At 45.8% G+C, this 27986-nt stretch overlaps 1 protein-coding gene across 2 annotated transcripts; it reads left to right on the top strand.

Moving 5' to 3' along the window:
* The first annotated feature begins 92 nt into the window (after positions 1-92).
* Positions 93-27794, top strand: lin28aa (lin-28 homolog Aa). Of its 2 annotated transcripts, none has more exons than XM_048261297.1 (4): positions 93-274; positions 1237-1412; positions 20714-20898; positions 27118-27794. In XM_048261297.1, exons 1-4 carry the CDS (start codon positions 265-267, stop codon positions 27335-27337), a joined length of 591 nt encoding a protein of 196 aa, XP_048117254.1. In that variant the 5' UTR covers positions 93-264; the 3' UTR covers positions 27338-27794. The 2 variants fall into 2 exon arrangements, with proteins under 2 accessions (XP_048117254.1, XP_048117253.1); XM_048261296.1 differs by lacking the exon at positions 93-274 and adding an exon at positions 545-634.
* The last annotated feature ends 192 nt before the right edge of the window (positions 27795-27986 follow it).

Here is a 27986-nt window from a genome sequence, read left to right on the forward strand (position 1 = left end):
CTTGGGAGACTCGGCTTGTGATTGGTCGTACGACTGTGTGATTACGCAGTCCTCTCTAGGATGTGCAATCCATCAAGTAGGAGAGAAATACTGGATCACGTGGACCTGTCCGAAAACCGACTGGGGGTCGCGTACATGGTTTACATGAGAGATGAGGTGGACAGATGAACAAGCCAACTGATCAGGGTTTGGAGCGAATCGCAATCGCAATCGGCCAAATATCTGTTCTGGAGACGTGGAAGGAGATTTCGAGAGGCGCCAGCCATGGCAGAAGGTATACGTTTACTATTTTCACATTTGGGATGTTGTCAAGGTGAGCTTTGGGAGGTAAGGCGAGACGGGGGTGTGGGGGAGGGGGAGCGTTTCTTGTCATTGTCTTGAAGAATTTGGAAGATTCTTCAACAAATCTTTCGCAACGACCCTCCCACTATTTGTCGCTGGGGCTAGCGAGCCCCCCCTTTGTTTGTGTCCCCTCTTGCGCTTTGGCTCCTCCGAAGAGCCTTGATGCCTTCAGTTCCTCACATGAGAGTGCCGACGAGTCAAAGGGCCACCGCGGTGGGGCGAGAACAGGATACCGTTTCCCAGGAGTTTATATCAGACGAGATGGGCTCTGTTTCCACCCAGGACTTTTCAGGTGAAGTGGAAAAAAAGTAAACGGTTGCTCGCTTTGACTTTGATTTCGTTTAGAACACCTTAAGTCTTAAGATGTGAGCGGGGCCAAAAGAGGATATAATCGGTAGGGTGTTCGGAATCCATTGATCACAGCGCGTGTGTGTAGCGAATGTGTCTGCGGGATTTTCGTGTTTGTGCTCTGTTGTATTATTTATGGATCAGATTGGGCCATAAAAGCCCAACTAAATTTGCCGCCTAATTTACTCAACATTGCGACGTTTTTGTATGGTCTATTCGTTACTTTTCCTCGTTCTTTAATCATGTTCTTCCGAGACGACTTTTTTTGTGAAACTGAAGGAAAAGGCCGATAGGCCCATCATATCATGTTTGAGCGAGTTATAGCCCTACTAATGTAGCTTGGGGCATTGCAATTTTTTTTAAACTTAAGATATGTAGACTATTACAAAAGGTTGCCCAGTTTCTGAAGAAATACTTTCCCCGTTGTTTTTGCCGAGACTAATGTTTAAGTTACAGTAGCAAGTCTATTGGCTTATAGCTTTACATGAAAGAATGGGCCTCAACAATTGTTCAACGACGCCATTCATTAACTGTGCAATTCTATAGGGGGCTGTACGAAAACTGAAGAAGATGAAGGTCCTAGCACGGAGGAAGACTCCCAATCCTACCATGGTCTCGGCGTATGCAAATGGTTCAATGTGCGGATGGGTTTCGGGTTCCTGTCCATGACCAACAGAGAGGGTGCGCCACTGGAGTCCCCGGTTGATGTGTTTGTGCACCAGGTGAGTAATGAATTTACGGATAGTGACTTATCTGAGTTCCTTTAAAAAAAAAAAAAAAAACATGTCCCATAAACCCTGTCAGCTTCCCCATCATTTAGTTTGGGTGAAAATTAGGTAGCCCAGGCCTGTTTGTTTTTGAGTTCTCATGAGTGACCAGTTCCTTTAAATTCACTATGGAGTAAGACTTTAGGCATTATAGTTTGTAACTGGGTCAATATCCATATCATTGACATCATGCTAGCTTACCAGAAGTTGCTACGGGTTATTTAGGATGTTTCTCTCTCATCCAGCTCCCATTGTTAGAGTCAAAGTGAAAGTCAGCCATAAAGAGTGACATCCTCTCACAGATCACTTGCAATTCCTACTGCATGGCCTTCCTCTATAAGTACCAATATGGCTGCCTGCTTGCCTTGAAGGCTACCTATTCGACCCAGTACACCCTCCCCCACTCCAATTTCCCACATTGCTGAGAGTCCCCTGCCTGTCTACTCTCCATTGAAGGTAAAGGCCCAGTAGTCACTCATTGAGAAAGAAAGACCCCCTGCTATTACCCAAGCCATTCTGAGTTCCTGCTATAAAGTCATTTGGAGCTCCCTGACGTCCACTCCGTGCCCAGTGCCCTCCCCACCCCTGACAGACTGACCTATACGGATGTTAATGCCACTTTCCCCTCAAACAACTTCAGACCCCCAACCGGGGAACCATTTGTTACCCCAAGTGCCTGTTGTTCTCTCTTCAGACCAGGCTTTAAATGTATATATTTCACTCAACTAATCAAGCAATTGTGGATCAGTTCTTGTCGCAATTGCTCAGGGGTTTCAATGGCTTGCCTTTAAGATTCCTTGAATTCTAACGCAAGGACTTCTGATTGACTGTTTTGCCAAATCTGACTTATTGATCTGTGACCTATTGATAAATGCAGGAGCTGTATTAAAAGGAAAGAGTACAGTGTGGCGAGTGGGAAAAATTTTTAAGCCACCAATTGATTGGATACCTGTAATGGATTGCATTTGGAGAAACAGCAGGAGAAAGGCGTATTTCTACATTTTCGACTTTCCATAGAGGACCACATGAGTTTTAGTTTTCTGTGGGCCATGGACTTCCTTTGTGGACTCCAACATGGCTGCCTGGTGGCTGTTGATGGACGTGTGGTAGAGGACTTAGGCATGAGATTAGGGGCCGCGTGTCAGGGAACATTAACTCCTGCGCTCAGCGGCCTTTGTGTGGACAGACAAAGGGACACACATCTCCAGTGAAGCGCTCGCCTTGTCCTTGACCAAAAGCCCTCTCAGCTTGATGAGGCCTACCACCCATACTCCTGTGGGCCTCATTCTCTCTCAATCTCTCTCTTTCTCTCTCTCTCTTTCACTCACTTTCTTTCTTTCTACTCTTACTGACTGTTTTTAGCTCTTCCTACACTCCCTTTCTCTTTCCCTCTCTTCTTACACACACACACACACACACACAAACATTTCACCTTTCACTTTTTCATGTCATCCATATCTGTTCTCACTGCTTTCATAGCTGCCCTCCACTACTGCCCTTGATATTTCTGGGCACCATAAACCTTCGACATGTTTTGAGTTGTCGTCCACTGATGAGCCAATGGAAAAGGCTGTGTGTTTGTGTGTATGAGTGTGTGGGGGCAGGTGATCGGATAGGGGTGATGTCAGGCCAGGCAATAGGGGCAGAAGGCTGGGATTGGGGCTGGGGGGGTGGGGGGTGGGGTCACACCCTCTAGAGGGAAATGGGCTAACGGTTGCTATGACTGACACACAATGGACAAGCATGAAAAACAACACAGTTGCATCTGCCTGGGATGTGGTTATGGATCAGCAGCCATACTCACTGGGGCCTTGAAACCAACAGATTACCAGCCTCACGCTGGCATTCGGCCCAAAACAGGGGCACTAGCACAAGAACCCACTAATAGTTGACCTGTTTGGCAATTAAATTGTCATGACATGCTCCATGCGCTATAGAACTCTTGTGTTGTGTCAGTGTCCAAATGACACAATTAAATTGTCATGACGTGCTCTATGAGCTATAGAACTCTTCTGTTGTGTCAGTGTCCAACTGCTACCCAGAGTCCTTACTTAACACATTACACAGACACGCTCACTGGACGTTTTTCTGACCTACGGTTAATCTTTGGAAATGTGGGACTTTTGTTGACAGTGAATGTAATAGCAACAAAAGCTTTGTGTCTGGCTCTCAGATCGACATCAGTTGTAGGGCACAAGTAATCATGACACTGTTGCTTCTGGGACAGTGTCAGTCATTGTCACGAGAGAGCGTGGGAGTGTGAGAGAGAGGGAAATCATGTGCTTACACAGGGGTGTCTTTCATATAGATTTTATATAGAAGTTGACTGCCAGGTATTGGAGAGATGGGTTTAGAGGTGAGTTTGTGTCCTATGAGAGTGATATAATGATTTGGGCCCTGAGCCACACAGAGAGAGAGAGAGAGAGAGAGAGAGAGAGAGAGAGAGAGAGAGAGAGAGACTTATAGCTGGAGTGTTTGCGGCACGTGGAGGAAATAAAACATCCCAGTGTGTTCCCAACCCCCACCAGGCTACGCCGTATTTTACAACCCCCTTCCCACCTCCTGCCTGTGAGCTCTTCCTAATGATCCCCTAGCCCTGGCCCAGGGGCCGAGTGAGAAAAGCAGGCTTGTTCACATAGTTCAGATTCACACCGACAGGAAGTTCACTCCCTTTTTCCTGAAGAGCTAAACGCACACCTAGAAGTGTCTGAAGTGATGGTGAATGAAGGGAAAAGACTTCAAACACAGGGGAAACCATTGTTGTTGCACACTCACACTCCAGTGGAGTCATGTTGGGTGGTCTTAAAAGTTAACACTATGAAACCCTTTTTAAAGTGTAGTTTTTTTTTATGAACAACTGTCTTTGGTATCATCATGGTGTGTCTATAAAAGGTTTAGAACACCCCGCAAATATGTAAGAAAAGCCTTCGTACCACAGCATCACCAACAATATAACCAATACCTCTTAACCTGTGAGAGAGGAAAGAGACTTTCCTCTGTGTCACCTTGTGTGGTATTTGCAAGGATTTTGGGAAGGCAGCTGGCTAGTTTTAAACAAAAAGTCTAAATAATTCCTTAAGTGAAATGCAAGGAGGCCAGGAATGCCTACAAGCCTCCACCCCCACTTCATCAGTGGCCTCTCCTGTGGTCACTATAAGCGAAGGGTCAAAAGAATCGTGTGTGTGTGGTTTCGGGGGGCGTGTGACTGTGTGTGTTTCCCTCTCTCTCTCTCTCTCTCTCTCTCTCTATGTGTGTGTATAGCACTAGGTAAATGTGTGTTAACCTGATAGGATAGCAATCTCCCTTCCCCCATCAAAGGCGCAGCATTCCAAATTGTCAGAGAGAGAGACAGATAGAGAGAGACAGAAGGCCCTTTCACACTGGCGAAATCGCCGCGATTTTATGTACCAGAATCGCGGAACGACTGTCCCTTTCACATAGACCGAGGCGGAACGGCGGGACAAAGTGTCTCGCCAAATTTACTACCAAGCCCCCTAGACATTTTGCCGAGTTTTTTCGTTCCGGCACCAGTGTGAATGGGTCAAGGCGGAAAGGGGAATCTGGGCGGGCATTTCGAATCTATGTCCAGCCCACCACAGGAGATTGCAAATAAATCTAACTGATCAAAAGCAGCAATAGCAGAGACAGCACATTATGTCAATCTATAAATTCACAAAGTCTCCAGTCATTCAATGCCTGCTAGAGTTGACTGTAGCTTGGAATGCAATCAGTTGCCATAATAGGCTATCCTAAAATCCAGCGAAAAAACAAAGCATGAACTCATGAGCGTCTGTCTGCCCTATATGTATATCCTCTGATTGTAATGCTTACAGATATCTAGGCGATATGTGTAACATTTGTTTTGTATTTGGCCTGTTATAAAATCATGTAGACCTATTGAACAATTTAAACACATTAGGAACCGCAAAGTTGGAGACATGCATAAAGACATTGCTGCAAATTTAAAACCGGATTACTCTGGAATGGCTAACTGTACAGGGGCATGCTTTACACCTTTGTGTTGGGTAAGGTCTGCTGTTTATTCTGATATATGGTTTGTCATGTGTTGAGGTAAAGTTCGCGAAGTATTCCACCAAGATGAATGGGTAGGGAGACGGGCGCAAAAAATATGATTAAATTAAAGTTACTTTTCTCGCGAACCGTTTACCACAACAACTAACATCGTTTAAAAGCTGAGAAAAAGCTCTTTCGTGTGATAGTGATGTCTGTGATGATAGGCTACTTCGCCAGTAGTTCAGCAAATTTGGGTGGGACAGAATACCTATACAGAGCAGCAGCTCTGGCCATATCGTCTCTGGCTCACATGCTTTAAATACATTATCGCTTCACTACCCAACACGCGAACAAGAAAGAAAAGAAAAAAGAAACCAATGTGCTTATGTCACGATTTCCGATAGGCCCAGGCCTAGAGAAAAGACAGCTATGGTAACCTAACAATTAAGATCAACCCGAACTGCGATGTTCCAAACAGAGTGACAGGATGCAATGCCTAATAATCTCACTGCCTTCGGCATAACTGCTAACAAGGCCTACTGTTAAACACCTGAAAATATTAAGCTGCTGTTTTCTTTTCATGACGAGCACTAGGCCTACGCTTAAATTATTTATGACTGAATGGAACGTTGCGTTTTTAAGCGCCAGAACTGCTTATCACGTCGTGTGACAAAGTTTACACCAATCATCATCTTCTAATGTATTGTAATAAGCCTAGAATGTGAGGTCAGACTGTTGTGACTAGAGAAATACTCTACAGAAAAAGTAGCACAGATGTATAAACAGTAATCTTTATTTAACACAATTCATGCAGCTACCAAACATGTCAGACTGGGATTCATGAAATCTTAAAACCAAATGCTATCAACCTGGGCTTAACAACACACCACTATGAAGCCTACTACACAGAAGACACTGCAATAAAGAGACCATACAAAAGATCATCACACACACAATAAATGGGTAAAAGCTATAGCCCACACCACCCCCATAGGGCACTGCACAGGTTCACACTGCACTTTAAGATTCATACCAAAGACGCCATCAGACTACAACATAAGGCTTTAGATCACCACAACCCTCCCACCCAATCATGAAACGGATACTGCCAGGTTTAAAATAAGTTACACACACACACACACACAAAGTCAATAAACACTTAACTCTCCCGGATACGGGACCCTCCCGGGGTCTAAGCTTTGGCGCTGGTTGGCACGGGGAGAAAGCAGACGCCAGTCCAGCTCGTGAGGCCTCCGAACAATAAGCGAACCGAGCACCTCTTTCTGAGAAGCAGCAACGCCCTCGCACTCCTATGCCCGGCCTTATCTACAGGTTAGTCCGGCTAAACTATCTTCGCCGCAGCAGCCCTAAATAGCATACTGAACGGCACCCACCCCCAAACCTTGAGTGCAGCTCGGCGTTAGCAACCACACGCCACTTCCCAGTTCCACTCACCCTTTGCTGTGCTCTTTTTTTATGACTATGCCTCTCCTTCAACTCGACGATAATCACTGCTCCAAAGTTCCTGCTCATTCACGCTCATCAGTGGTCAGGTGCGAGCAATCAATTAATTCAACCCACTCTTCCCTCAGCTCCCTCCCCCCACATACGTCAGTCATAACAATACATTCATCCAACGCCATTTCATTACACTCCCCACCCATAAAACAGACTCGTCCCCTCGAATGAATTCAAAACATTTCATAGTCCAGGGACCACACTGGTACCCTCCTTGAACGTCCTTGGCATGAGTCTTTGGATAGCGATGCACCTTGCTGGGTCTCCCCAGTCATTTCAGAATGGCTAGTCATGGGTGTTCGCATGGTCCCAGGGTGTGAAGATTCCTGACCACCTTGATTCTGTGTGGCCGGAGCCGGCCGGTGTCTTTGCCCTTGTGATCCTACTGAGGCGGCGCAGCTTCCTGGCACACTGCTTGCTCCCCTTGTAGGTGTGACTGGGGGCACCTCCGATCTGGCAGCTGGCACTACCACCTGCTCTCGACCCCTGTAGAGGCTAAGGTCTGCAGCCAGGTCTCTTTAGGTGGGATGCCAGCTGTCCGTAGGCTCTCTGCACCCTCTTGGTTGGTAACCTCTGTTACAGAAGACAGACATGGTTTAAGTCGGTTGAAGTGCACCACTATTTCTGTCCCCCCCTCAACAGGCACCAGTCTATACAGAACTTCTGTTATTCTCTCTGTGACTTTATAAGGCCCCTTAAACCTTTGTTGTAATTTTGGACAGAGCCCCCTTTTCCTAACTTTCCCCCGGACCCACACCAATTCTCCCTCAGAATAGTATTGGAAATGTGCTCTGAAGTCATATTCTTCCTTCTGCTTCCCAGAGGCTCTTAGCTGATGGCCCTTTACCGCCTCTACCACTGTAGACAAGGTCTCCAACAATCTAGCCACATACTCTGAAGCAGAAGAAAATCCTTCCCCATTAGCAAGGTTAAGCATAACATCCACGGGAAGGACTATCTCTTTCCAAAAAACAACTTTATAGGGTGTAAAACCAGTACTGGAGTGCACGCTGCTTCTATAGGCCATCATCACATAAGGCAACAGGATATCCCAGTTAGCTTGGTTATCATCTACAAATAGAGACAACATGGATGCCAGTGTCCTGTTAAACCTTTCAACCATTCCATCAGATTGAGGATGATAAGGTGATGTCCCGGTCTTATGAATGTTCAGCAACTGGCACACTTCTTTAAATAACCTGGATTCAAAATTTCGGCCCTGATCAGTATGGATTATCCTGGGGGCTCCGAAGCGGCACACCCACTGTTCAACCAACAACTTGGCCACCGTCTCAGCTTCCTGATTAGGAAGAGGGAATGCCTCCGTCCATTTGGAAAAGTAATCCCCAATAACTATAATGTATTTGTTTCCTTTGGAGGTTTCGGGAGAGGTCCCAAAATGTCCAACGCCACCAGCTCATATGGGCTTGATGCTACAACCCGATTGGAGTGGAGCCCGCCATTGTTTCCCCACATCTTTTCTGGACCCACAATCCACACATTCACGACACTATCGCTTTACATCTCTAAACCAGCCCAGCCAATAGAAACGGTCTTTCACTTTTTTTTGTAGTTTCTGTATTCCCAAGTGTCCACCAGTAATATCATTATGCAACTGTCTTAAAATTTCTGACACCATTACAGTAGGAATAACTACCTGGACCTGGTTTGCGGCATCCGAGTTCGATGGAGGAAACCTCACCAACCGGGAGCCCTGCATTTGTAACTGGGACCATACCAGTGCATACTTTTGTAAATCATCCGGTGGTTGCAAACAAGTCACTCCCTCTTTTTTAGAGCAATGATCTTTTTTTGTAACTTCGGCATCTTCCTGCTAAGAGCCAGAACTCATCCCCTTCCCACCCTGGAGTTACATTAAGAGGCACATTTTGCACTGCAGCTATTACAGGCGCCCCCCATGTCTGTGGGGCTGGTTCCGGGGGCACTAGAGTTGACAGGTAAGCAGGCAGCCTAGAAAGGGCGCCAGCATTGGCATGCCCTCGGTCCAGGGCGATGAACAATTTTATACTGAAAGCTTGCTAGCTGCTCTACCCACCTGGCTAACTGTCCCTCTAACCCCTGGAAATTATGCAGCCACCTCAAGGAATTATGATCTGTTCGCAGGACAAATTCCTTACCCAACAGATAATGTTTAAAATGCCTGATGAACGTGACCATACTTAACAACTCCTTCTTGGTTGTGGCATATTTTCTTTCCTGCTTAGTAAGTGCTCTGCTGGCATATGCTATAACATGTTCACACCCCCCCTCTTCTTGTGACAATACAGCCCCGATACCCGCGACGCTAGCATCCGTATCTAAAATGAATGTGTTGGAGGGATCAGGGGTATATAAGAACAGGTGCAGACATTAAACTCAGTTTGAGCTGTTCAAAGGCTGTTTGGCATCGCCTGTCCATTTAAAACGCCTGCCTTTCTCAGTGAGTTGGTGCAGGGGGCGAGCAATCTCAGCAAACCCCTTCACAAACCTCCGATAGTACGAGGCTAACCCCACAAAGCTCCTGACCTCTGTCTGATTTTTGGGCACCGGCCACTGACGCACCGCCTCTACTTTCGCAGGATCAGCCTTCACCCCCTTTGATGAAATGATATGTCCCAAATACTGCACCTGAGTGGCAAACAAGTTACACTTACTGGGCTTGACTTTAAAGGTTAGCCTGGCGTGGTTTTGTTAAAACTTCGTCCAGGCGGCCTAAATGTTCCTGAAATGTCCGTCCAAATATTATGATATCGTCCAGGTACACCAGACAGGTGGTCCACTGAAGATCTGCCAGCACCAGATCCATCAGTCGCTGAAATGTACTAGGACTATTGCAAAGACCAAAACTGAGGACATTGAATTCAAACAGGCCTTGCCGAAAGTGATAAAAGCAGTCTTATGTTTATCCCTAGGATCCAGCTCCACTTGCCAGTAACCACTGGCTAAATCAGCGTGGAGAACCAGCAAGCTTTATTCAGACTGTCAAGGGCATCATCAATGCGTGGCAACGGATCTGGCGTCTTTCCTGGTTACATCGTTTAACTTCCGATAATCCACACAAAACGGAGGCCACCCGTCCACGCCGCGTACCAGAACTACTGGAGCTGCCCACGGACTATGAGAAGGCTGAATTATGTTATTTGCCAACATTTGCTTTACATGGTCAGACACCTCATGTTGTAAATGAAGGGGAACACGACGGGGTGGCAACTTCACAGGCTTTGCATCCCCTGTATCGATCTGGTGCAGTGTCAGGTGAGTTCTCCCCAAATCCCCCTCCCCCTCACTAAACACAGACATATTTCTTTGTAACAGCTCACGGATATCAGTTAAATTAGATGGAGTAAAATTCTTCTGATGTAATCCAAAATGAGCAATAAGCTTGTCAACAGACCAAGGCTCCTTTGGGCCATTCTCATCCTCCCCCATGCCCAAATGTTCAGCCTTACAGCTCACCTCAATGTCAGTATGTAATGTTCCCAGCCTCATACCCTCCTTCAATGTAAGGGGATCTTTAGTAACATTAATCACTCGTATCGGCAGTCTACCCCTCTCCACTCTACAGACCACCCGAGCGATCATTACATCACATTGGTTTGATAGTGTGTCTGATGGTTCCAACATACCCTCACAGCTGGTCATGAAGGAATTATCCACCTTTCCAGCAATGATTGCCTCACTACGTGGGGGAATTACAGTGTCTTCCAAGACGATCACAGTCCGGGGTTTATCAATATCTGCCGGAATAATCAGGGGAAACATTTTACCCATTATACAGCACTCCTTTTTACCAAAGTCCACAATGACACCATATTTATTCAAGAAGTCAAAACCCAAAAGAATATCCTGGGAAGGCACATCAGCTACCAAAAACTCAGCGATTAATGCCAAAGCGTCAAACTGGCAGACTGTCTGCCATTTTCCCAAAATCCCCATCAACCCTCCATTAGCTGCAGACACGTCACCATGATGTCCAGATAGTTCTGTTCCCCCCTCAGTGATCTCAAGCCAAAGTTGTTTTGGTATGACTGATAATGCTGCCCCACTATCTACCAAGAGAAGGGAGTCTGACGCACCTATTTTGGCTCTGATGTATCCGGAGCCACCCTGGTTGCTTGCAGAGGCCGCATATGTACCAACTCGCCGGGGGGCAGGCAGTGGGCCTACGGTGCCTGCCCCCTGTAGTTTCCCTGCAAATATGGGCAGTCTCGTTTTATGTGTCTGGTACACCCACACTCCCAACAACCACCCCCCGCCCCTCTGACTCGATCTCGGGACCCTTTGTGAACCACTGTTCCTGGGCTCTCGTCCAGGCTCCCTGGAAAATTGATTGGGAGTAGGGTTTTGCCATAGACTGTTGCATATTACTCACTGTTAACACACAAAATCTAACAGGAGAGATTTTACTTCCTGCCTTAATTCCTCCACCATTCCTAGCATCATTTGCATTTGTTCATCACTTTTGGGTTTATGCTCCACCACCACCCCCCTTACTTTTGCATCAGGCATCCAGATGGGTTTTGCTCCATATTCCTAAAAGCTCTAATTCAGAAGCAAGATCAATTGCATCTTCTAGGGTATCAGGGTTTTGCTCTCGCGAGGCTAATACGGAAGTCACCAGTTGCAAAATGTGTAAGAAACTGATCTCTTGCCAACATATCGCGGTGCAGTTATCAGCTGTGGGGTAGCTTTAATGGCGAGCCATAGGGCATTTCCAATTCTCTTGTCTCATTATGCATACGTCGGCGGGTAAATGTAGCCCTACTCCAATCGCTACTATCACAGGGCTTGAAACATCTAGCCATAGCAGCTTTTAGCGAGCAGCATAGTTTCCTTTGGCATCACCAGACAAACCACTATAAATATCTCTTGCAGCCAGAGAGTAGAAGAGACATAAATTTAAGTTTTAAGGGTTCATCCCCATTATTTACATCAGCAGCCAGATCAAATTGCTCTGACCAATCGGGACCACTCCCGACCTACACCAGTAAACGTCCTCTGGCATAAACACTGGCGAGCCAAGGTAGCTCTTGATGGTTCCACACCCTTAGCGGTCAACAGCTTGAGGACCAACATTATCCTCTCCATCTGACATTTTTGCAACAGTATCTAGGGTTTTATAGGGTTCACAGAAACTAAGCAAATCCCACCGCTGCCACCAGTGTAATAAGCCTAGAATGTGAGGTCAGACTGTTGTGACTAGAGAAATACTCTACAGAAAAAGTAGCACAGATGTATAAACAGTAATCTTTATTTAACACAATTCATGCAGCTACCAAACATGTCAGACTGGGATTCATGAAATCTTAAAACCAAATGCTATCAACCTGGGCGAACAACACACCACTATGAAGCCTACTACACAGAAGACACTGCAATAAAGAGACCATACAAAGAGATCACACACACAATAAATGGGTAAAAGCTATAGCCCACACCACCCCCATAGGGCACTGCACAGGTTCACACTGCACTTTAAGATTCATACCAAAGGCATGCATCAGACTACAACATAAGGCTTTAGATCACCACAACCCTCCCACCCAATCATGAAACGGATACTGCCAGGTTTTAAAATAAGTTACACACACACACACACACAAAAGTCAATAAACACTTAACTCTCGGGATACTTAGACCCTCCCCGGGGTCTAAACTTGGTTGGCACGGGGAGAAAGCAGGCGCCAGTCCAGCTTCGTGAGGCCTCCGAACAATAGCGGAACCGAGCACCTCTTTCTGAGAAGCAGCAACGCCCTCGCACTCCTATGCCCGCCTTATCTACAGGTTAGTCCGCTAAACTATCTTCGCCGCCGGCAGCCCTAAATAGCATACTGAACGGCACCCACCCCCAAACCTTGAGTGCAGCTCGGCGTTAGCAACCACACGCCACTTCCCAGTTCCACTCACCCTTTGCTGTGCTCTTCTTTTATGACTATGCCTCTCCCCTTCAACTTCGGCGATAATCACTGCTCCAAAGTTCCTGCTCATTCACGCCATCAGTGGTCAGGTCGCGAGCAATCAATTAACTCAACCCACTCTTCCCTCAGCTCCCTCCCCCCACATACGTCAGTCATAACAATACATTCATCCAACGTCATTTCATTACACTCCCCCCACCCATAAAACAGACTCGTCCTCGAGTCGAATTCAAAACATTTCATAGTCCAGGGACCACACTGGTACCCTCCTTGAACGATCCTTGGCATGAGTCTTTGGATAGCGTGCACCTTGCTGGGTCTCCCCAGTCATTTCAGAATGGCTAGTCATGGGTGTTCGCATGGTCCCAGGGTGTGAAGATTCCTGACCACCTTGATTCTGTGTGGCGAGCCGCCGTGTGTCTTTGCCCTTGTGATCCTACTGAGGCGCGCAGCTTCCTGGCACACTGCTTGCTCCCCTTGTAGGTGTGACTGGGGGCACCTCGGATCTGGCCGCTGGCACTACCACCTCGCTCTCTCGACCCGCTGTAGAGGCTAAGGTCTGCAGCCAGGTCTCTTTAGGTGGGATGCCAGCTGTCCGTAGGCTCTCTGCACCCTCTTGGTTGGTAACCTCTGTTACAGAAGACAGACATGGTTTAAGTCGGTTGAAGTGCACCACTATTTCTGTCCCCCCCTCAACAGGCACCAGTCTATACAGAACTTCTGTTATTCTCTGTGACTTTATAAGGCCCCTTAAACCTTTGTTGTAATTTTGGACAGAGCCCCCTTTTCCTAACTTTCCCCCGGACCCACACCAATTCTCCCTCAGAATAGTATTGGAAATGTGCTCTGAAGTCATATTCTTCCTTCTGCTTCCCAGAGGCTCTTAGCTGATGGCCCTTTACCGCCTCTACCACTGTAGACAAGGTCTCCAACAATCTAGCCACATACTCTGAAGCAGAAGAAAATCCTTCCCCATTAGCAAGGTTAAGCATAACATCCACGGGAAGGACTATCTCTTTTCCAAAAACAACTTTATAGGGTGTAAAACCAGTACTGGAGTGCACGCTGCTTCTATAGGCCATCATCACATAAGGCAACAGGATATCCCAGTTAGCTTGGTTATCATCTACAAATAGAGACAACATGGATGCCAGTGTCCTGTTAAACCTTTCAACCATTCCATCAGATTGAGGATGATAAGGTGATGTCCTGGTCTTATGAATGTTCAGCAACTGGCACACTTCTTTAAATAACCTGGATTCAAAATTTCGGCCCTGATCAGTATGGATTATCCTGGGGGCTCCGAAGCGGCACACCCACTGTTCAACCAACAACTTGGCCACCGTCTCAGCTTCCTGATTAGGAAGAGGGAATGCCTCCGTCCATTTGGAAAAGTAATCCCCAATAACTATAATGTATTTGTTTCCTTTGGAGGTTTCGGGGAGAGGTCCCAAAATGTCCAACGCCACCCGCTCATATGGGCTTGATGCTACAACCGATTGGAGTGGAGCCCGCCATTGTTTCCCCACATCTTTTCTGGACCCACAATCCACACATTCACGACACTATCGCTTTACATCTCTAAACCAGCCCAGCCAATAGAAACGGTCTTTCACTTTTGCTTGTAGTTTCTGTATTCCCAAGTGTCCACCCGTAATATCATTATGCAACTGTCTTAAAATTTCTGACACCATTACAGTAGGAATAACTACCTGGACCTGGTTTGTGGCATCCGAGTTCGATGGAGGAAACCTCACCAACCGGGAGCCCTGCATTTGTAACTGGGACCATACCAGTGCATACTTTTGTAAATCATCCGGTGGTTGCAAACAAGTCACTCCCTCTTTTTTTAGAGCAATGATCTTTTGTAACTCGGCATCTTCCCGCTGCGCCAGAGCCAACTCATCCCCTTCCCACCCTGGAGTTACATTAAGAGGCACATTTTGCACTGCAGCTATTACAGGCGCCCCCCATGTCTGTGGAGCTGGTTCCGGGGGCACCAGCAGTTGACAGGTAAGCAGGCAGCCTAGAAAGGGCGTCAGCATTGGCATGCCCTCGTCCAGGGCGATGAACAATTTTATACTGAAAGCTTGCTAGCTGCTCTACCCACCTGGCTAACTGTCCCTCTAACCCCTGGAAATTATGCAGCCACCTCAAGGAATTATGATCTGTTCGCAGGACAAATTCCTTACCCAACAGATAATGTTTAAAATGCCTGATGAACGTGACCATACTTAACAACTCCTTCTTGGTTGTGGCATATTTTCTTTCCTGCTTAGTAAGGGCTCTGCTGGCATATGCTATAACATGTTCACACCCCCCCTCTTCTTGTGACAATACAGCCCCGATACCCGCATCGCTAGCATCCGTATCTAAAATGAATGTGTTGGAGGGATCAGGGTATATAAGAACAGGTGCAGACATTAAACTCAGTTTGAGCTGTTCAAAGGCTGTTTGGCATGCGTCTGTCCATTTAAAACGCCTGCCTTTCTCAGTGAGTTGGTGCAGGGGGCGAGCAATCTCAGCAAACCCCTTCACAAACCTCCGATAGTACGAGGCTAACCCCACAAAGCTCCTGACCTCTGTCTGATTTTTGGGCACCGGCCACTGACGCACCGCCTCTACTTTTGCAGGATCAGCCTTCACCCCCTTTGATGAAATGATATGTCCCAAATACTGCACCTGAGTGGCAAACAAGTTACACTTACTGGGCTTGACTTTAAGGTTAGCCTGGCGTAGTTTTGTTAAAACTTCGTCCAGGCGGCCTAAATGTTCCTGAAATGTCCGTCCAAATATTATGATATCGTCCAGGTACACCAGACAGGTGGTCCACTGAAGATCTGCCAGCACCAGATCCATCAGTCGCTGAAATGTACTAGGACTATTGCAAAGACCAAAACTGAGGACATTGAATTCAAACAGGCCTTGCCGAGTGATAAAAGCAGTCTTATGTTTATCCCTAGGATCCAGCTCCACTTGCCAGTAACCACTGGCTAAATCAAGCGTGGAGAACCAGCAAGCTTTATTCAGACTGTCAAGGGCATCATCAATGCGTGGCAACGGATACGCGTCTTTCCTGGTTACATCGTTTAACTTCCGATAATCCACACAAAAACGGAGGCCGCCGTCACGCTTACGTACCAGAACTACTGGAGCTGCCCACGGACTATGAGAAGGCTGAATTATGTTATTTGCCAACATTTGCTTTACATGGTCAGACACCTCATGTTGTAAATGAAGGGGAACACGACGGGGTGGCAACTTCACAGGCTTTGCATCCCCTGTATCGATCTGGTGCAGTGTCAGGTGAGTTCTCCCCAAATCCCCCTCCCCCTCACTAAACACAGACATATTTCTTTGTAACAGCTCACGGATATCAGTTAAATTAGATGGAGTAAAATTCTTCTGATGTAATCCAAAATGAGCAATAAGCTTGTCAACAGACCAAGGCTCCTTTGGGCCATTCTCATCCTCCCCCATGCCCAAATGTTCAGCCTTACAGCTCACCTCAATGTCAGTATGTAATGTTCCCAGCCTCATACCCTCCTTCAATGTAAGGGGATCTTTAGTAACATTAATCACTCGTATCGGCAGTCTACCCCTCTCCACTCTACAGACCACCCGAGCGATCATTACATCACATTGGTTTGATAGTGTGTCTGATGGTTCCAACATACCCTCACAGCTGGTCATGAAGGAATTATCCACCTTTCCAGCAATGATTGCCTCACTACGTGGGGGAATTACAGTGTCTTCCAAGACGATCACAGTCCGGGTTTATCAATATCTGCGGAATAATCAGGGGAAACATTTTACCCATTATACAGCACTCCTTTTTACCAAAGTCCACAATGACACCATATTTATTCAAGAAGTCAAAACCCAAAAGAATATCCTGGGAAGGCACATCAGCTACCAAAAACTCAGCGATTAATGCCAAAGCGTCAAACTGGCAGACTGTCTGCCATTTTCCCAAAATCCCCATCAACCCTCCATTAGCTGCAGACACGTCACCATGATGTCCAGATAGTTCTGTTCCCCCCTCAGTGATCTCAAGCCAAAGTTGTTTTGGTATGACTGATAATGCTGCCCCACTATCTACCAAGAGAAGGGAGTCTGACGCACCTATTTTGGCTCTGATGTATCCGAGCCACCCTGGTTGGCACTTGCAGAGGCCGCATATTGTACCAACTTCGCGAGGCAGGCAGCCCATGTACCCCCTGTAGTTTCGCAAATATGGGCAGGCGTGTCTGGTACACCCACACTCCCAACAACCACCCCCGGTCTGACCTGCCCCTGTAGAACCACTGTTCCTGGGCCCGTCCAGGCAAAATTGATTGGGAGTCTCGGTTTTATGTGACTGGTATTACTCCACACTTTTACTTCCCAACAACCATTCCCATCATTTGCCCCTTTGGTTTATTTGTTTTATGTGCTCGTTCTGCGGACCCTTGTGAACCACTGTTCCTGGGCTCTCGTCCAGGCTCCCTGGAAAATTGATTGGGAGTAGGGTTTGCCATAGACTGTTGCATATTACTCACTGTTACACGGAGAGATTTTACTTCCTGCCTTAATTCCTCCACCATTCCTAGCATCATTTGCATTTGTTCATCACTTTTGGGTTTATGCTCCACCACCACCCCCCTTACTTTTGCATCAGGCATCAGATGGGTTTGCTCCATATTCCTAAGAAGCTCTAATTCAGAAGCAAGATCAATTGCATCTTCTAGGGTATCAGGTTTTGCTCTACGCAGGCTAATACGGAAGTCACCAGTTGCAAAATGTGTAAGAAACTGATCTCTTGCCAACATATCGCGAGTGCAGTTATCAGCTGTGGGGTAAGCTTTAATGGCGAGACGCCATAGGGCATTTCCGAATTCTCTTGCGGTCTCATTATGCATACGTCGGCGAGCTGTAAATGTAGCCCTACTCCAATCGCTACTATCACAGGGCTCGAAACATCTAGCCATAGCAGCTTTTAGCAGCGCATAGTTTCCTTTGGCATCACCAGACAAACCACTATAAATATCTCTTGCACGCCCAGAGAGTAGAAGAGACATACATTTAAGTTTTAAGGGTTCATCCCTAATTATTTACATCAGCAGCCAGATCAAATTGCTCTGACCAATCGGACCACTCCCGACCTACACCAGTAAACGTCTCTGGCATAAACACTGGCCGCGCAGTAGCTCTTGATGGTTCCACACCCCTTGCGCGGTCAACAGCTTGAGGACCAACATTATCCTCTCCATCTGACATTTTTGCAACAGTATCTAGGTTTTATAGGGTTCACAGAAACTAAGCAAATCCCACCGCTGCCACCAGTGTAATAAGCCTAGAATGTGAGGTCAGACTGTTGTGACTAGAGAAATACTCTACAGAAAAAGTAGCACAGATGTATAAACAGTAATCTTTATTTAACACAATTCATGCAGCTACCAAACATGTCAGACTGGGATTCATGAAATCTTAAAACCAAATGCTATCAACCTGGGCTTAACAACACACCACTATGAAGCCTACTACACAGAAGACACTGCAATAAAGAGACCATACAAAAGAGATCACACACACAATAAATGGGTAAAAGCTATAGCCCACACCACCCCCATAGGGCACTGCACAGGTTCACACTGCACTTTAAGATTCATACCAAAGACGCCATCAGACTACAACATAAGGCTTTAGATCACCACAACCCTCCCACCCAATCATGAAACGGATACTGCCAGGTTTAAAATAAGTTACACACACACACACACACAAAGTCAATAAACACTTAACTCTCCCGGGATACGAGACCCTCCCCGGGGTCTAAGCTTTGGCTGGTTGGCACGGGAGAAAGCAGACGCCAGTCCAGCTCGTGAGGCCTCCGAACAATAGCGAACCGAGCACCTCTTTCTGAGAAGCAGCAACGCCACGCGCTCCTATGCCCGCCTTATCTACAGGTTAGTCCGGCTAAACTATCTTAGCGCCCGGCAGCCCTAAATAGCATACTGAACGGCACCCACCCCCAAACCTTGAGTGCAGCTCGGCGTTAGCAACCACACGCCACTTCCCAGTTCCACTCACCCTTTGCTGTGCGCTTCTTTTTATGACTATGCCTCTCCTTCAACTTGACGATAATCACTGCTCCAAAGTTCCTGCTCCTTCACGCTCATCAGTGGTCAGGTGCGAGCAATCAATTAACTCAACCCACTCTTCCCTCAGCTCCCTCCCCCCACATACGTCAGTCATAACAATACATTCATCCAACGTCATTTCATTACAGTATCCTTATGTTGAGATGTCCATTCTCTTTGCCCTATGCTATCATTTCTGCGCAAAGCATGTTTCAATTAAGGCAATACACAAGCTTTTTTTTATTGTTGTAATATTGAATGATTTCATTAATAAATTGTACGCACAGTGAGTACAGGATTACGGCTGGCGGCGCCACTGACCAAGGTCACAGTAGCCTGTGAACCTTAAGGGGAATCACGGCGAACGCAAGGGCAACATTTCTTTTCGAATTCCCTTCCAAATTACTTTTTATTGTCTGAAGACATCTATCGCAAGAATCTAACATTCTAACAGCAACAGCAAAGCAAATGCAAGCTAACCAAAGTGCAGTCGGTTCTCCCACCATGGTTTTTGAAATCACACACCTGCACCTGCTATCTGAAGCCCCATGCACGCATAATAAGGCCTACGACTATCACTCTACACGCCCCCTGTTGCACGTCACAATTTAATTTACTATAGCTGATCCTGCCTCCCGGCTCCCCAAAATGCCGCATCATGTGAACAGATCAGCAGGCCGGCAAATTTTCACCTCGCGTTCAGACACAAAAAGACGGCAAAAAGACGTCTCCTCTTCTTGCAAATTTAGCGGGATCTCTGTGTGAAAAGGCCTAGAGAGGTGGATAAAGAGAGAGAGAGAGAAAGATACACACACAGTCACACACACACTAATGTGTCCTTTTGCAAATGAGCAGTACACAAAGCAATTCAAATGTCAGGAAGTTGGCAATGGGGTTGCTTGTTAAATTCTGCACAAAAATAATTCTACAATACATGTCAATGCATTAGGCAATGCATTTTGAGTCATATTCTCAAGGGGATATAGTCTTTTATTATACGGCTCTTCACAATGCCAGTAGAATGCTCCATTGACTTGTAATGGGATTTTCTAACGTTCTACGGTAAACTATTTTCATGTAATTACCGCTGAAACATAATTACCGCTGTCAATGGCAACAGGTTTTGTGCTTCTGATTTACGTCTTTCATATCACTCCGCAAGTAGTCCGATCACTTCTTGCAATGGAACTTGATTCAAAAGTGAAAGCAGACAGTTGATCAGCTGTGTTCTACAGAATGTTTGATTCAAGTTTACCATGTGTTGCGAACTATTTGTTTCTCAGCAAAAGCCATGACGAAACGGTAACAAATAAATGTTTGCCCTGTCGGGACTTAATTTCCAGATAATGACTGGCGTTTCATACATTATCCCTTACGTATTCTATGTAATCATTTGGAGTCTTGTGAAGTTTCCCCCACAGTTTGATGAATGGTAATTAGTTTTACAATGCTCTAGCTCAATACTCTATGACAAGTATAAACAACATTTAGTTGATTCAGCCTGGGTGAGGGTGAGTAAGACTTTACAACCTTTTTTACAACTCTGTTTTCACATTCAGATGTTAGGGTAGTTGGTATTAGCAATAAAGTGATAGCTGCCTGCTTGTTACAGGCTGCAGGCTCAGTTGCCTTTTTAGTTGCATTTCATTGCAATGAAATTTCCTGGGCTTTTCTGCTTTGTCAGAGCAAGCTGCACATGGAGGGCTTCCGCAGCCTGAAGGAGGGGGAGGCCGTGGAGTTCACCTTTAAGAAGTCCTCCAAGGGCCTGGAGTCCGTGCAGGTCACGGGGCCAGGAGGAGCACCCTGTGTGGGCAGCGAGAGGAGACCCAAGGGGAAGAGTGTCCACAAACGCCGTTCCAAAGGAGACAGGTGAGATGGCACTCTCTCTAATGACAGTGTTTTTCTCTCTCTCTTTTCTCTCTATCTGTCTATCCATCTGTTTCCCTCTGATTTTTGGTTGTGGCCCTGTGATAGTAGTGGACAGTTGTCCTGAACCCTTATAATTCCAATGGACAAGGTCATGGTAACCCAACTACCAAAGTTATTAGACAGGTCTACAGAATTTGAGAATATGATACATATGAACTGGTGATGTGGATAGGCTTTACTTTGTAATAGATTTAAAGGCTTTTAGAAATCTCTTTCTCTTGAGCACTCCATCTGCAAGAATAAGTATACAGCCTCTCCCATTTTTATCCATTCCCAGTGATATTCGCTGTATTGAAAGAAACAATTTCTGGACAAGGCTGCACCTCAGTAAAATCCAGTTGTTTACAACAATGGTTCTCAAATGGGGGTACGTGTACCCCTGGGGGTACGTAAAGGCACTCCAGGGGGTACGTGAGATTTTAACCCTTAGAAGCCGATTGACGCAAAGTGCGTCAAAAAACACCCTTTCTTTTCTGTTACATTGCTCCGCTGTTCATAGCAGCGAGATGAAGGTTTTATTGCGTGACAGAGCAGAAGTGGGGCTTTCCAACGAGACCACGCACTTGTCTGTACGTTAAACTATGAAGATTTAAACAAATCATGAAATTAAATCAAATTGCATCATATTTACAGTATATACTTCTCTGCATTCACCTGCGCACCCATTACTCTCGTTTGAATTACTCGCGAACCCGTGAACACATAGATAGAACGCAAGCATATCAGATGAAAGAGGAGACAGGGCTATCCATTGGTACCAAGTATGTCGATCTTTCTGGCTTATGAAAACAGACGAAGTGACTGCAAAATAATGTCATGTACAATAACCAACTGTACACCCATTACTCTCGTTTGAATTACTCGCGGACCTGTGATCGGTTAGATATGCCACACATGTCAGATGAAAGAGGAGACACAGAGCTATCATTTGATACCAAGTACATCCTTCTGGGTTATAAAACAGACGAAGTGACAGCAAAACAATAACTTCATATAGCTCGACTTACCTCACGTTTTTGTGGCAAAGCATGTTTATAATCCAACGCTATTGTGTGTTTCTTTATGGCAAAGAATGTTCCTAATCCGGTTTTGAGATCCTAGCAAATTCCTGCATGGCATCCAATTCAAGGCTCACATTGAATCCCAATTTGTTCGACAAAGAAACACCTTTTTTGCCTTTACTTTGTTCATGGTAATGCAGTAAAAAGTTGTAGAGAACCATGAGTGCGGACACACACAGGCTAACACGTAAACTCGGGTCAAGTCAGGTCAGATCAGTTCGTGTTACAGATATGGAGCGCAGAAAGGTCATTTTTAATCACTAAATAAAAAAATGGCATTTATTTCTGTAAGGCGCACACCACATATGTCTGTAAATTGCTTAGCCCCAGAGAATCCTTCCACCATGGCAATGATATTCCCAGATTCAGGACAGTCTGCCCTACACACACATGAAATGCATGTAGAGCTATGAGCTTGCTGTGGTGAAATACATGTCAAAAGACAAGAATTTGTATAAAACGCTTTTTATATTTTTAATTATTTAAATATCAAAATAAAATCAATGCTAGTACTAATACATGAAAAAAAATAAAATATACATATATTTAAAAAGTAGAATCCATGCAAAAATACTTTTAAAACAAATAATAAATATTTCAGGAAAATATAAGTTCATAAAATGAATTTTATATTTCAGTAGGCTATTCAATTTCATTATCCTAAAAACCCAGAGTCACCCCCATACCAGGATGGTTCGACCCAACCTGTCATATGCCACCCGTCATCACCTGTCATTCACTGTCAAAACTCAAACGATGGAGTCGTGGTTGAAGCGTAGCGGTAATTCTGCGCTGGTTAGGGGGTACTTGGCTGAAAAAATATTTCACAGGGGGTACATCACTGAAAAAAAGGTTGAGTACCACTGGTTTACAATACTAGAGATATGCATCTTGGAGACTATATCTGTGGAGGCCAGAGGGTTCAACAGTCAGATTGCCCAAGGAAAGGATTGTTGGTGTGTGTTTTTTGTCCGAGGATAGGAAAAGCCAGTCAGGCCTGTGTGTGTGTGTGTGTGTGTGTGTGTGTGTCCGTGTCCGTGTGTGTCCGTCCGTGTGTGTGTGTGTCCGTGTGTGTCCGTGTGTGTGTGTGTGTGTGTGTGTGTCCGTGTGTGTCCGTGTGTGTGTGTGTGTGTGTGTGTGTGTGTGTGTGTGTGATGCTGTTATGTCATTTCATTCCCCTCCTCCACCCTCACCTCGCCCTGTGGGGCCGCTTAGGTCACATGGACAGGCTCTGCCGATGACCTGGATCAATAGCTGTTTAAAATATCTGGCCACTGGGGTATACACATACTCAGCAAATATCCCTCCATCCCCTTCCTCCTCTCTTCGTTTGCGCTCTCTTGCTGTTTTGGTGTTCTCTTTAAGTGATGGTTCCCTTTCCCCTGTCCTAGTCATGTGGTGCTGGAGAGGAGAACTCAGAGAGTAGCATCCATGTACCACGATATGTACTTACGATCAGCATTGGTTAAAAAAACCTTTGGATTAGCATAAAATGTTGAGAATGCCTTTCTCTATTGAATGTAGCTGTCAAAATGATGGACAAATGTGTCAGAAAATGAACAATGAAATATGAAAATAAACCCTGACATATATATTTTTGAATGAAACGCTAAATATATCAAACAGATTTATTTAGAAACACATTTATTTAGTAAATGGTTAATTGATTGCATTTATAAAGCACTTTTGTACTCCTCCGAGCACTCAAAGCACTTTATATTTACATTTAATCATTTAGCTGACGCTTTTAATCCAAAGGGAAAAAATCAAGGTGCAAGACTTTAGGCATTACTCTGTGCTTTACAGAGTAATGCCTCACTAGCATTCACACGCTCTCAACTCACATCAATTTATATACGTGTAATATGAAGACGTGTATGTAATTATGTAAGTATTTCAGAGCAAACCCTTAAATGTTTCAAAACAAACACCAGGGCTGCATGCATCTGATAAGAAGTACACCTAAGAAAAAGCCCACCAAACAACAAAGCCTCTGCAGCCTGCGTGTCCTCCTGTCCCGTGGGGTTTCCCTGCTCCAAGGTCCCGTTCTCCAGGGGCACCCGGTGCGGGACTCTATGGGAGCGGAGGGCACGGCAAGGGGTCAGAGGTGTACTGGTGTGCATCGCTGTCCGCTCTGATTAGAGTGAGGGCTCCGCGTGTTGACAGAGGTGGGGCAGGGATTGTTAGGGCCCCACAAGGGTGCAGGGAGGCCAGCGATGGACCGCACATCCCCCTCCACTCGGGAGACACTGAAAAACAACACAGAGCGATCTGGACCGGGATCTTCCCTGTCCTACTGCAGAACTGCAGAAGCTTTATGCACAACTTCTAATGCACATGTTGATATGCTCATAGTTATGGTTCCACTGGTTCTGTAGACACCATACAGCACCGCGGAGCACCATGCAGTCCATTAGAGTTCAGGCGTATTGAGTGCAGTTCACTTGAATGTCTCTGAGTGTTCACAGTGTGTATGTGGTGCGCCATTATTTTATCAGTCCACTGACTCCAGTTTCTTTAATCATACATATTATTAAGACGTATTGCCATAACAGTGTTATAAAAGGCTGTCCTGCTGTGCCTATGATGTGGGCCCATTATGCGACTACTAGTGTGTATGTCATCGGAGAATTGGTAGCCACAGGGACTGTGCCGTGATGTGAGAATGTGTAGCACTTTTCTTCTCCCTCACTCACAGTTGTATTTTGGGCTTCTGTTGAAGGTCTGGCATGCCAGAGAGAGAGAAAGAGAGAAAAGCACTGTGGTCAATTTAACTGATAACAGATGTAGGTGCCTGCGAAGGGTCAGGGGTTGCCGTTGCCACGGTAACTGCATGTGCTGAAGGGTAAAAGCGGTAGGGTAGGGGGAAGGGTTGGGATGGAACTGTCAGTTTGGGGGGGTGAGTAGCAGGGGGGAGGGGTTAAAGTTCACAGGTCGCCACTGCAGCAGCTTTGGGAAGACAAAGGGCCTCTCCCCTCCTGCCTCTTCCTGCACACTTTCCCTCTGATCGGGTCCCCCGCCCCTCTCTTTGCCTCCACAGACACACACACACACGCACACATACACACACACACAGAGTGATTTGGTGAGGGTGACCTGCAGGGGCACCAGCGGCCTGACGGCAGGCCAGGCCTCCAGAGGCCCTCATACACTCATCTACATGGACATCAATGTGGCTGTGTCACCGCGGTGACGGACCCACGCCCACCGCCCATCTGTCACCTATTGATAGACACACGTTCAATCGCACACGTGTCACATGGGTCAGGGGCAAAGACACCTCAGATGGCCACAAACCACTTGGCTTCTTGAAAGGCTGAAAGGATGTCCAACTGGTGCTGAAAACATTTGCTATCCTAATGTTTCTGCTGCTTCCAGCTGCTTCTTTTGACATGAGATAAGGGCACACCAGTGATGCACAGAGCATATAAACAACAGTTTTTAGGTGTTTTGTCCAGAGTATTCAGCATCAAGAAGTTGAAATACCCTGGCAGAATTTGTAAAATGTGTACCGTTCTTTTAAGTGTTTAAGTTAAGAGTGATTAGCCAAAGCACATTACTTTTATTTTAAAGGAATCCTATGCAAGTGTTTTACTTTAAAATAACTGCTTCAAAGTCATTTTGATAGTAAACTAACTTGTAATAGGGAGAATCACACGCCCTTCACAGCCCTAGCCTTGCCAGCTACGAAGATACAGCCTTGCCACTTTGCTGTCCTTAATTCTGAGAATCACAAATTGCTTTACGGTGTAACAGCCTACTATTTTAATATTACCTTGTCAGTCGAAATGGCTCTTCGAATATTATGTTTGCCAGTCACATGTACCCTGTCCAGGGGGAAAGGTGCTAGCCATGAGTGGTATTTACGACAGTTGTGTAAAATACAAATACTCCACAACTGTAGGGGGAGTCCTATAGCAAAAAAAAACTGGCTTTGGATACCTTCAAAACAGCATTGGATAGCTTTATTGGGATTGCATCACAGAACAGTGCAATTATTTAACAAAACAACAGTAAAATAATGAGATGGCCCCCATTCAAAAGTTTACATTCTTAATGCTGTGTATTGCCCCCTTTAACATCAATGCCCCTAGTCCTTAATAATATTGCCCCCTTTAGCATCAATGACGGCTTGCAGTTTATATAGATGGTCCAAGTGCTTCCTTTGCACAGCTTTTAGGCTGATGAGTGCAAATTATTCTCCAATAAATTTCTGACATGCTGCATTTATCTTACTACTAATTTTGATTATATTCCTTGGGCCTTTGTAACCAGTGCTGTTTTGAGGCATTGGCACAGTAATGTCATTTTTTCTGGCAACCCAACTATGCAGCCCATTTTAGTTCGAGTGCCTCCTTATTGTGGATCTTGAAGCAGTTGCACCACTTTCTGACCAATTTTCCCAGCATCCTCCTGAAATCTTTGTTGGTCTGTCTGACTGTGGGTTGGTATCAACCGAACCACTAATTCTTCACTTCTTTATCAGATTTTGAACAATACTGACCAGCATTTTGAAAACCTTTTACATCCTTTTCCTGATTTATTCAGGTCAACTACCTTTTATCACAAAAGGGTTCAGTGGCCAGAAAAGCCACTGCAGCCCTGGGTCAAATGTGCAGAGGTCTGCTTGTGTCAACTTGTGTATTTATACGATCTTGCCAAACATTTAACAAGATGTAAACTCCGCTGTGTGTCGGGGAGTTCTTTGCCCCCTGCCTCGTCCATTAATTATGTACAACAGGACACCTTGGCAGCCTTACTTAATAGCCACCCACCAGCCAATCAGAAAAGAGTATTTCTTCTCTCCGGGTGATAAGCATGTGTAAACAACCTAAGTAAATCTAGCGCTGGCATTTGAGGTATGACCATTATCTTATTCGGTAGTCACCTATGGATTCTGAAACAGTACGCTGCATGAGGCATAATGTGTAAGAGTTTGCCCTCTAGTGGTCAGCTTGAAGTACTGCATACACTTCTGTGTAAAGATTCAGTGAGGCACTGAAACTTGTCACGATTCCCATATGGTATGAATAGTAGTGTGGAAGCATACAGACAAGTGTGTGAGTATACGTACTAACCTGTTTTTTGCTCTTTTTAGGTGCTATAACTGTGGAGGTCTGGATCACCATGCCAAAGAGTGCAAACTGCCACCGCAGCCCAAGAAGTGCCATTTCTGCCAGAGCATAGCCCACATGGTCGCCAACTGCCCGGTCAAAGCACAGCAGTCCTCACCCAGCTCTCAGGGAAAGCCTTCGCCACAGAAGGGTGAGGAAGAGGAGCAGAGCCACTCGCCGCCACCTCCTGAGAGCACTGAGTGAAGGCCATTGGTCGAGCTCAGTGGTGGAGGGCGGGAGAAGATACAGGACACCAATCAAACCACTTCACTGGAAAAAAAAACGAACGCATGTTCCTAACAATGCTGCTTTTGGAACTACCTCAGGTTTTATGGATAAGAGATATTGCAGCGAAGAATGTTATGTGTTTTTTCTTAATCCGTGTAACACTCAGGAATGTGAATGCTCTTGTACTCAGGAAACGAAAGCATAATACAAATCAAGTGAGGAGAAATTGCAACAAAAATCATGTCTCACTTGTTATCTCATGTTCTTTCTCCCAGAAAAAAATCATTGACAAGAGCTGGAATCCTTCCATCTAATTGAGAAGGTCCTCTAAACTTGATTCCATTCTCATAGTCTTTATACCAAAAGAGCCCATTCCTGGTTATGCTATGCTGTCCGACGAAAGCAGGGGTTGTGTTACTACACTTCTGTGTGAATGTCTGTCTACAGTTTTATCAGTGGGAGGGGTGGGTGGGTTCTATGAGGGTGGGGGGTGGCAGGGTAAAAAAGAAACACAGATGGGAGAGAATCGGTGCTTTATGTCTTGGCTGCTGCCAGTTTTTGCAATCGACTGTCCAGATCACCTGGAGCCGAATGAATGAATGTGTTGACCTGAATGTGTTGACCT

The sequence above is a fragment of the Alosa alosa genome, chromosome 13, assembly GCF_017589495.1.
Source record: "Alosa alosa isolate M-15738 ecotype Scorff River chromosome 13, AALO_Geno_1.1, whole genome shotgun sequence".
Lineage (NCBI taxonomy): Eukaryota > Metazoa > Chordata > Actinopteri > Clupeiformes > Clupeidae > Alosa > Alosa alosa.

What these genes read in the sequence shown, in the direction of transcription:
- lin28aa (XM_048261296.1), top strand. Translation starts at nt 604, where the DNA reads ATGGGCTCTGTTTCCACCCAGGACTTTTCAG. An exon ending in TTCCACCCAGGACTTTTCAG is followed by an intron (nt 635 to 1,236) that starts GTGAAGTGGAAA and finishes GCAATTCTATAG; the next exon opens with GGGGCTGTACGAAAACTGAA. An exon ending in CGCCGTTCCAAAGGAGACAG is followed by an intron (nt 20,899 to 27,117) that starts GTGAGATGGCAC and finishes TGCTCTTTTTAG; the next exon opens with GTGCTATAACTGTGGAGGTC.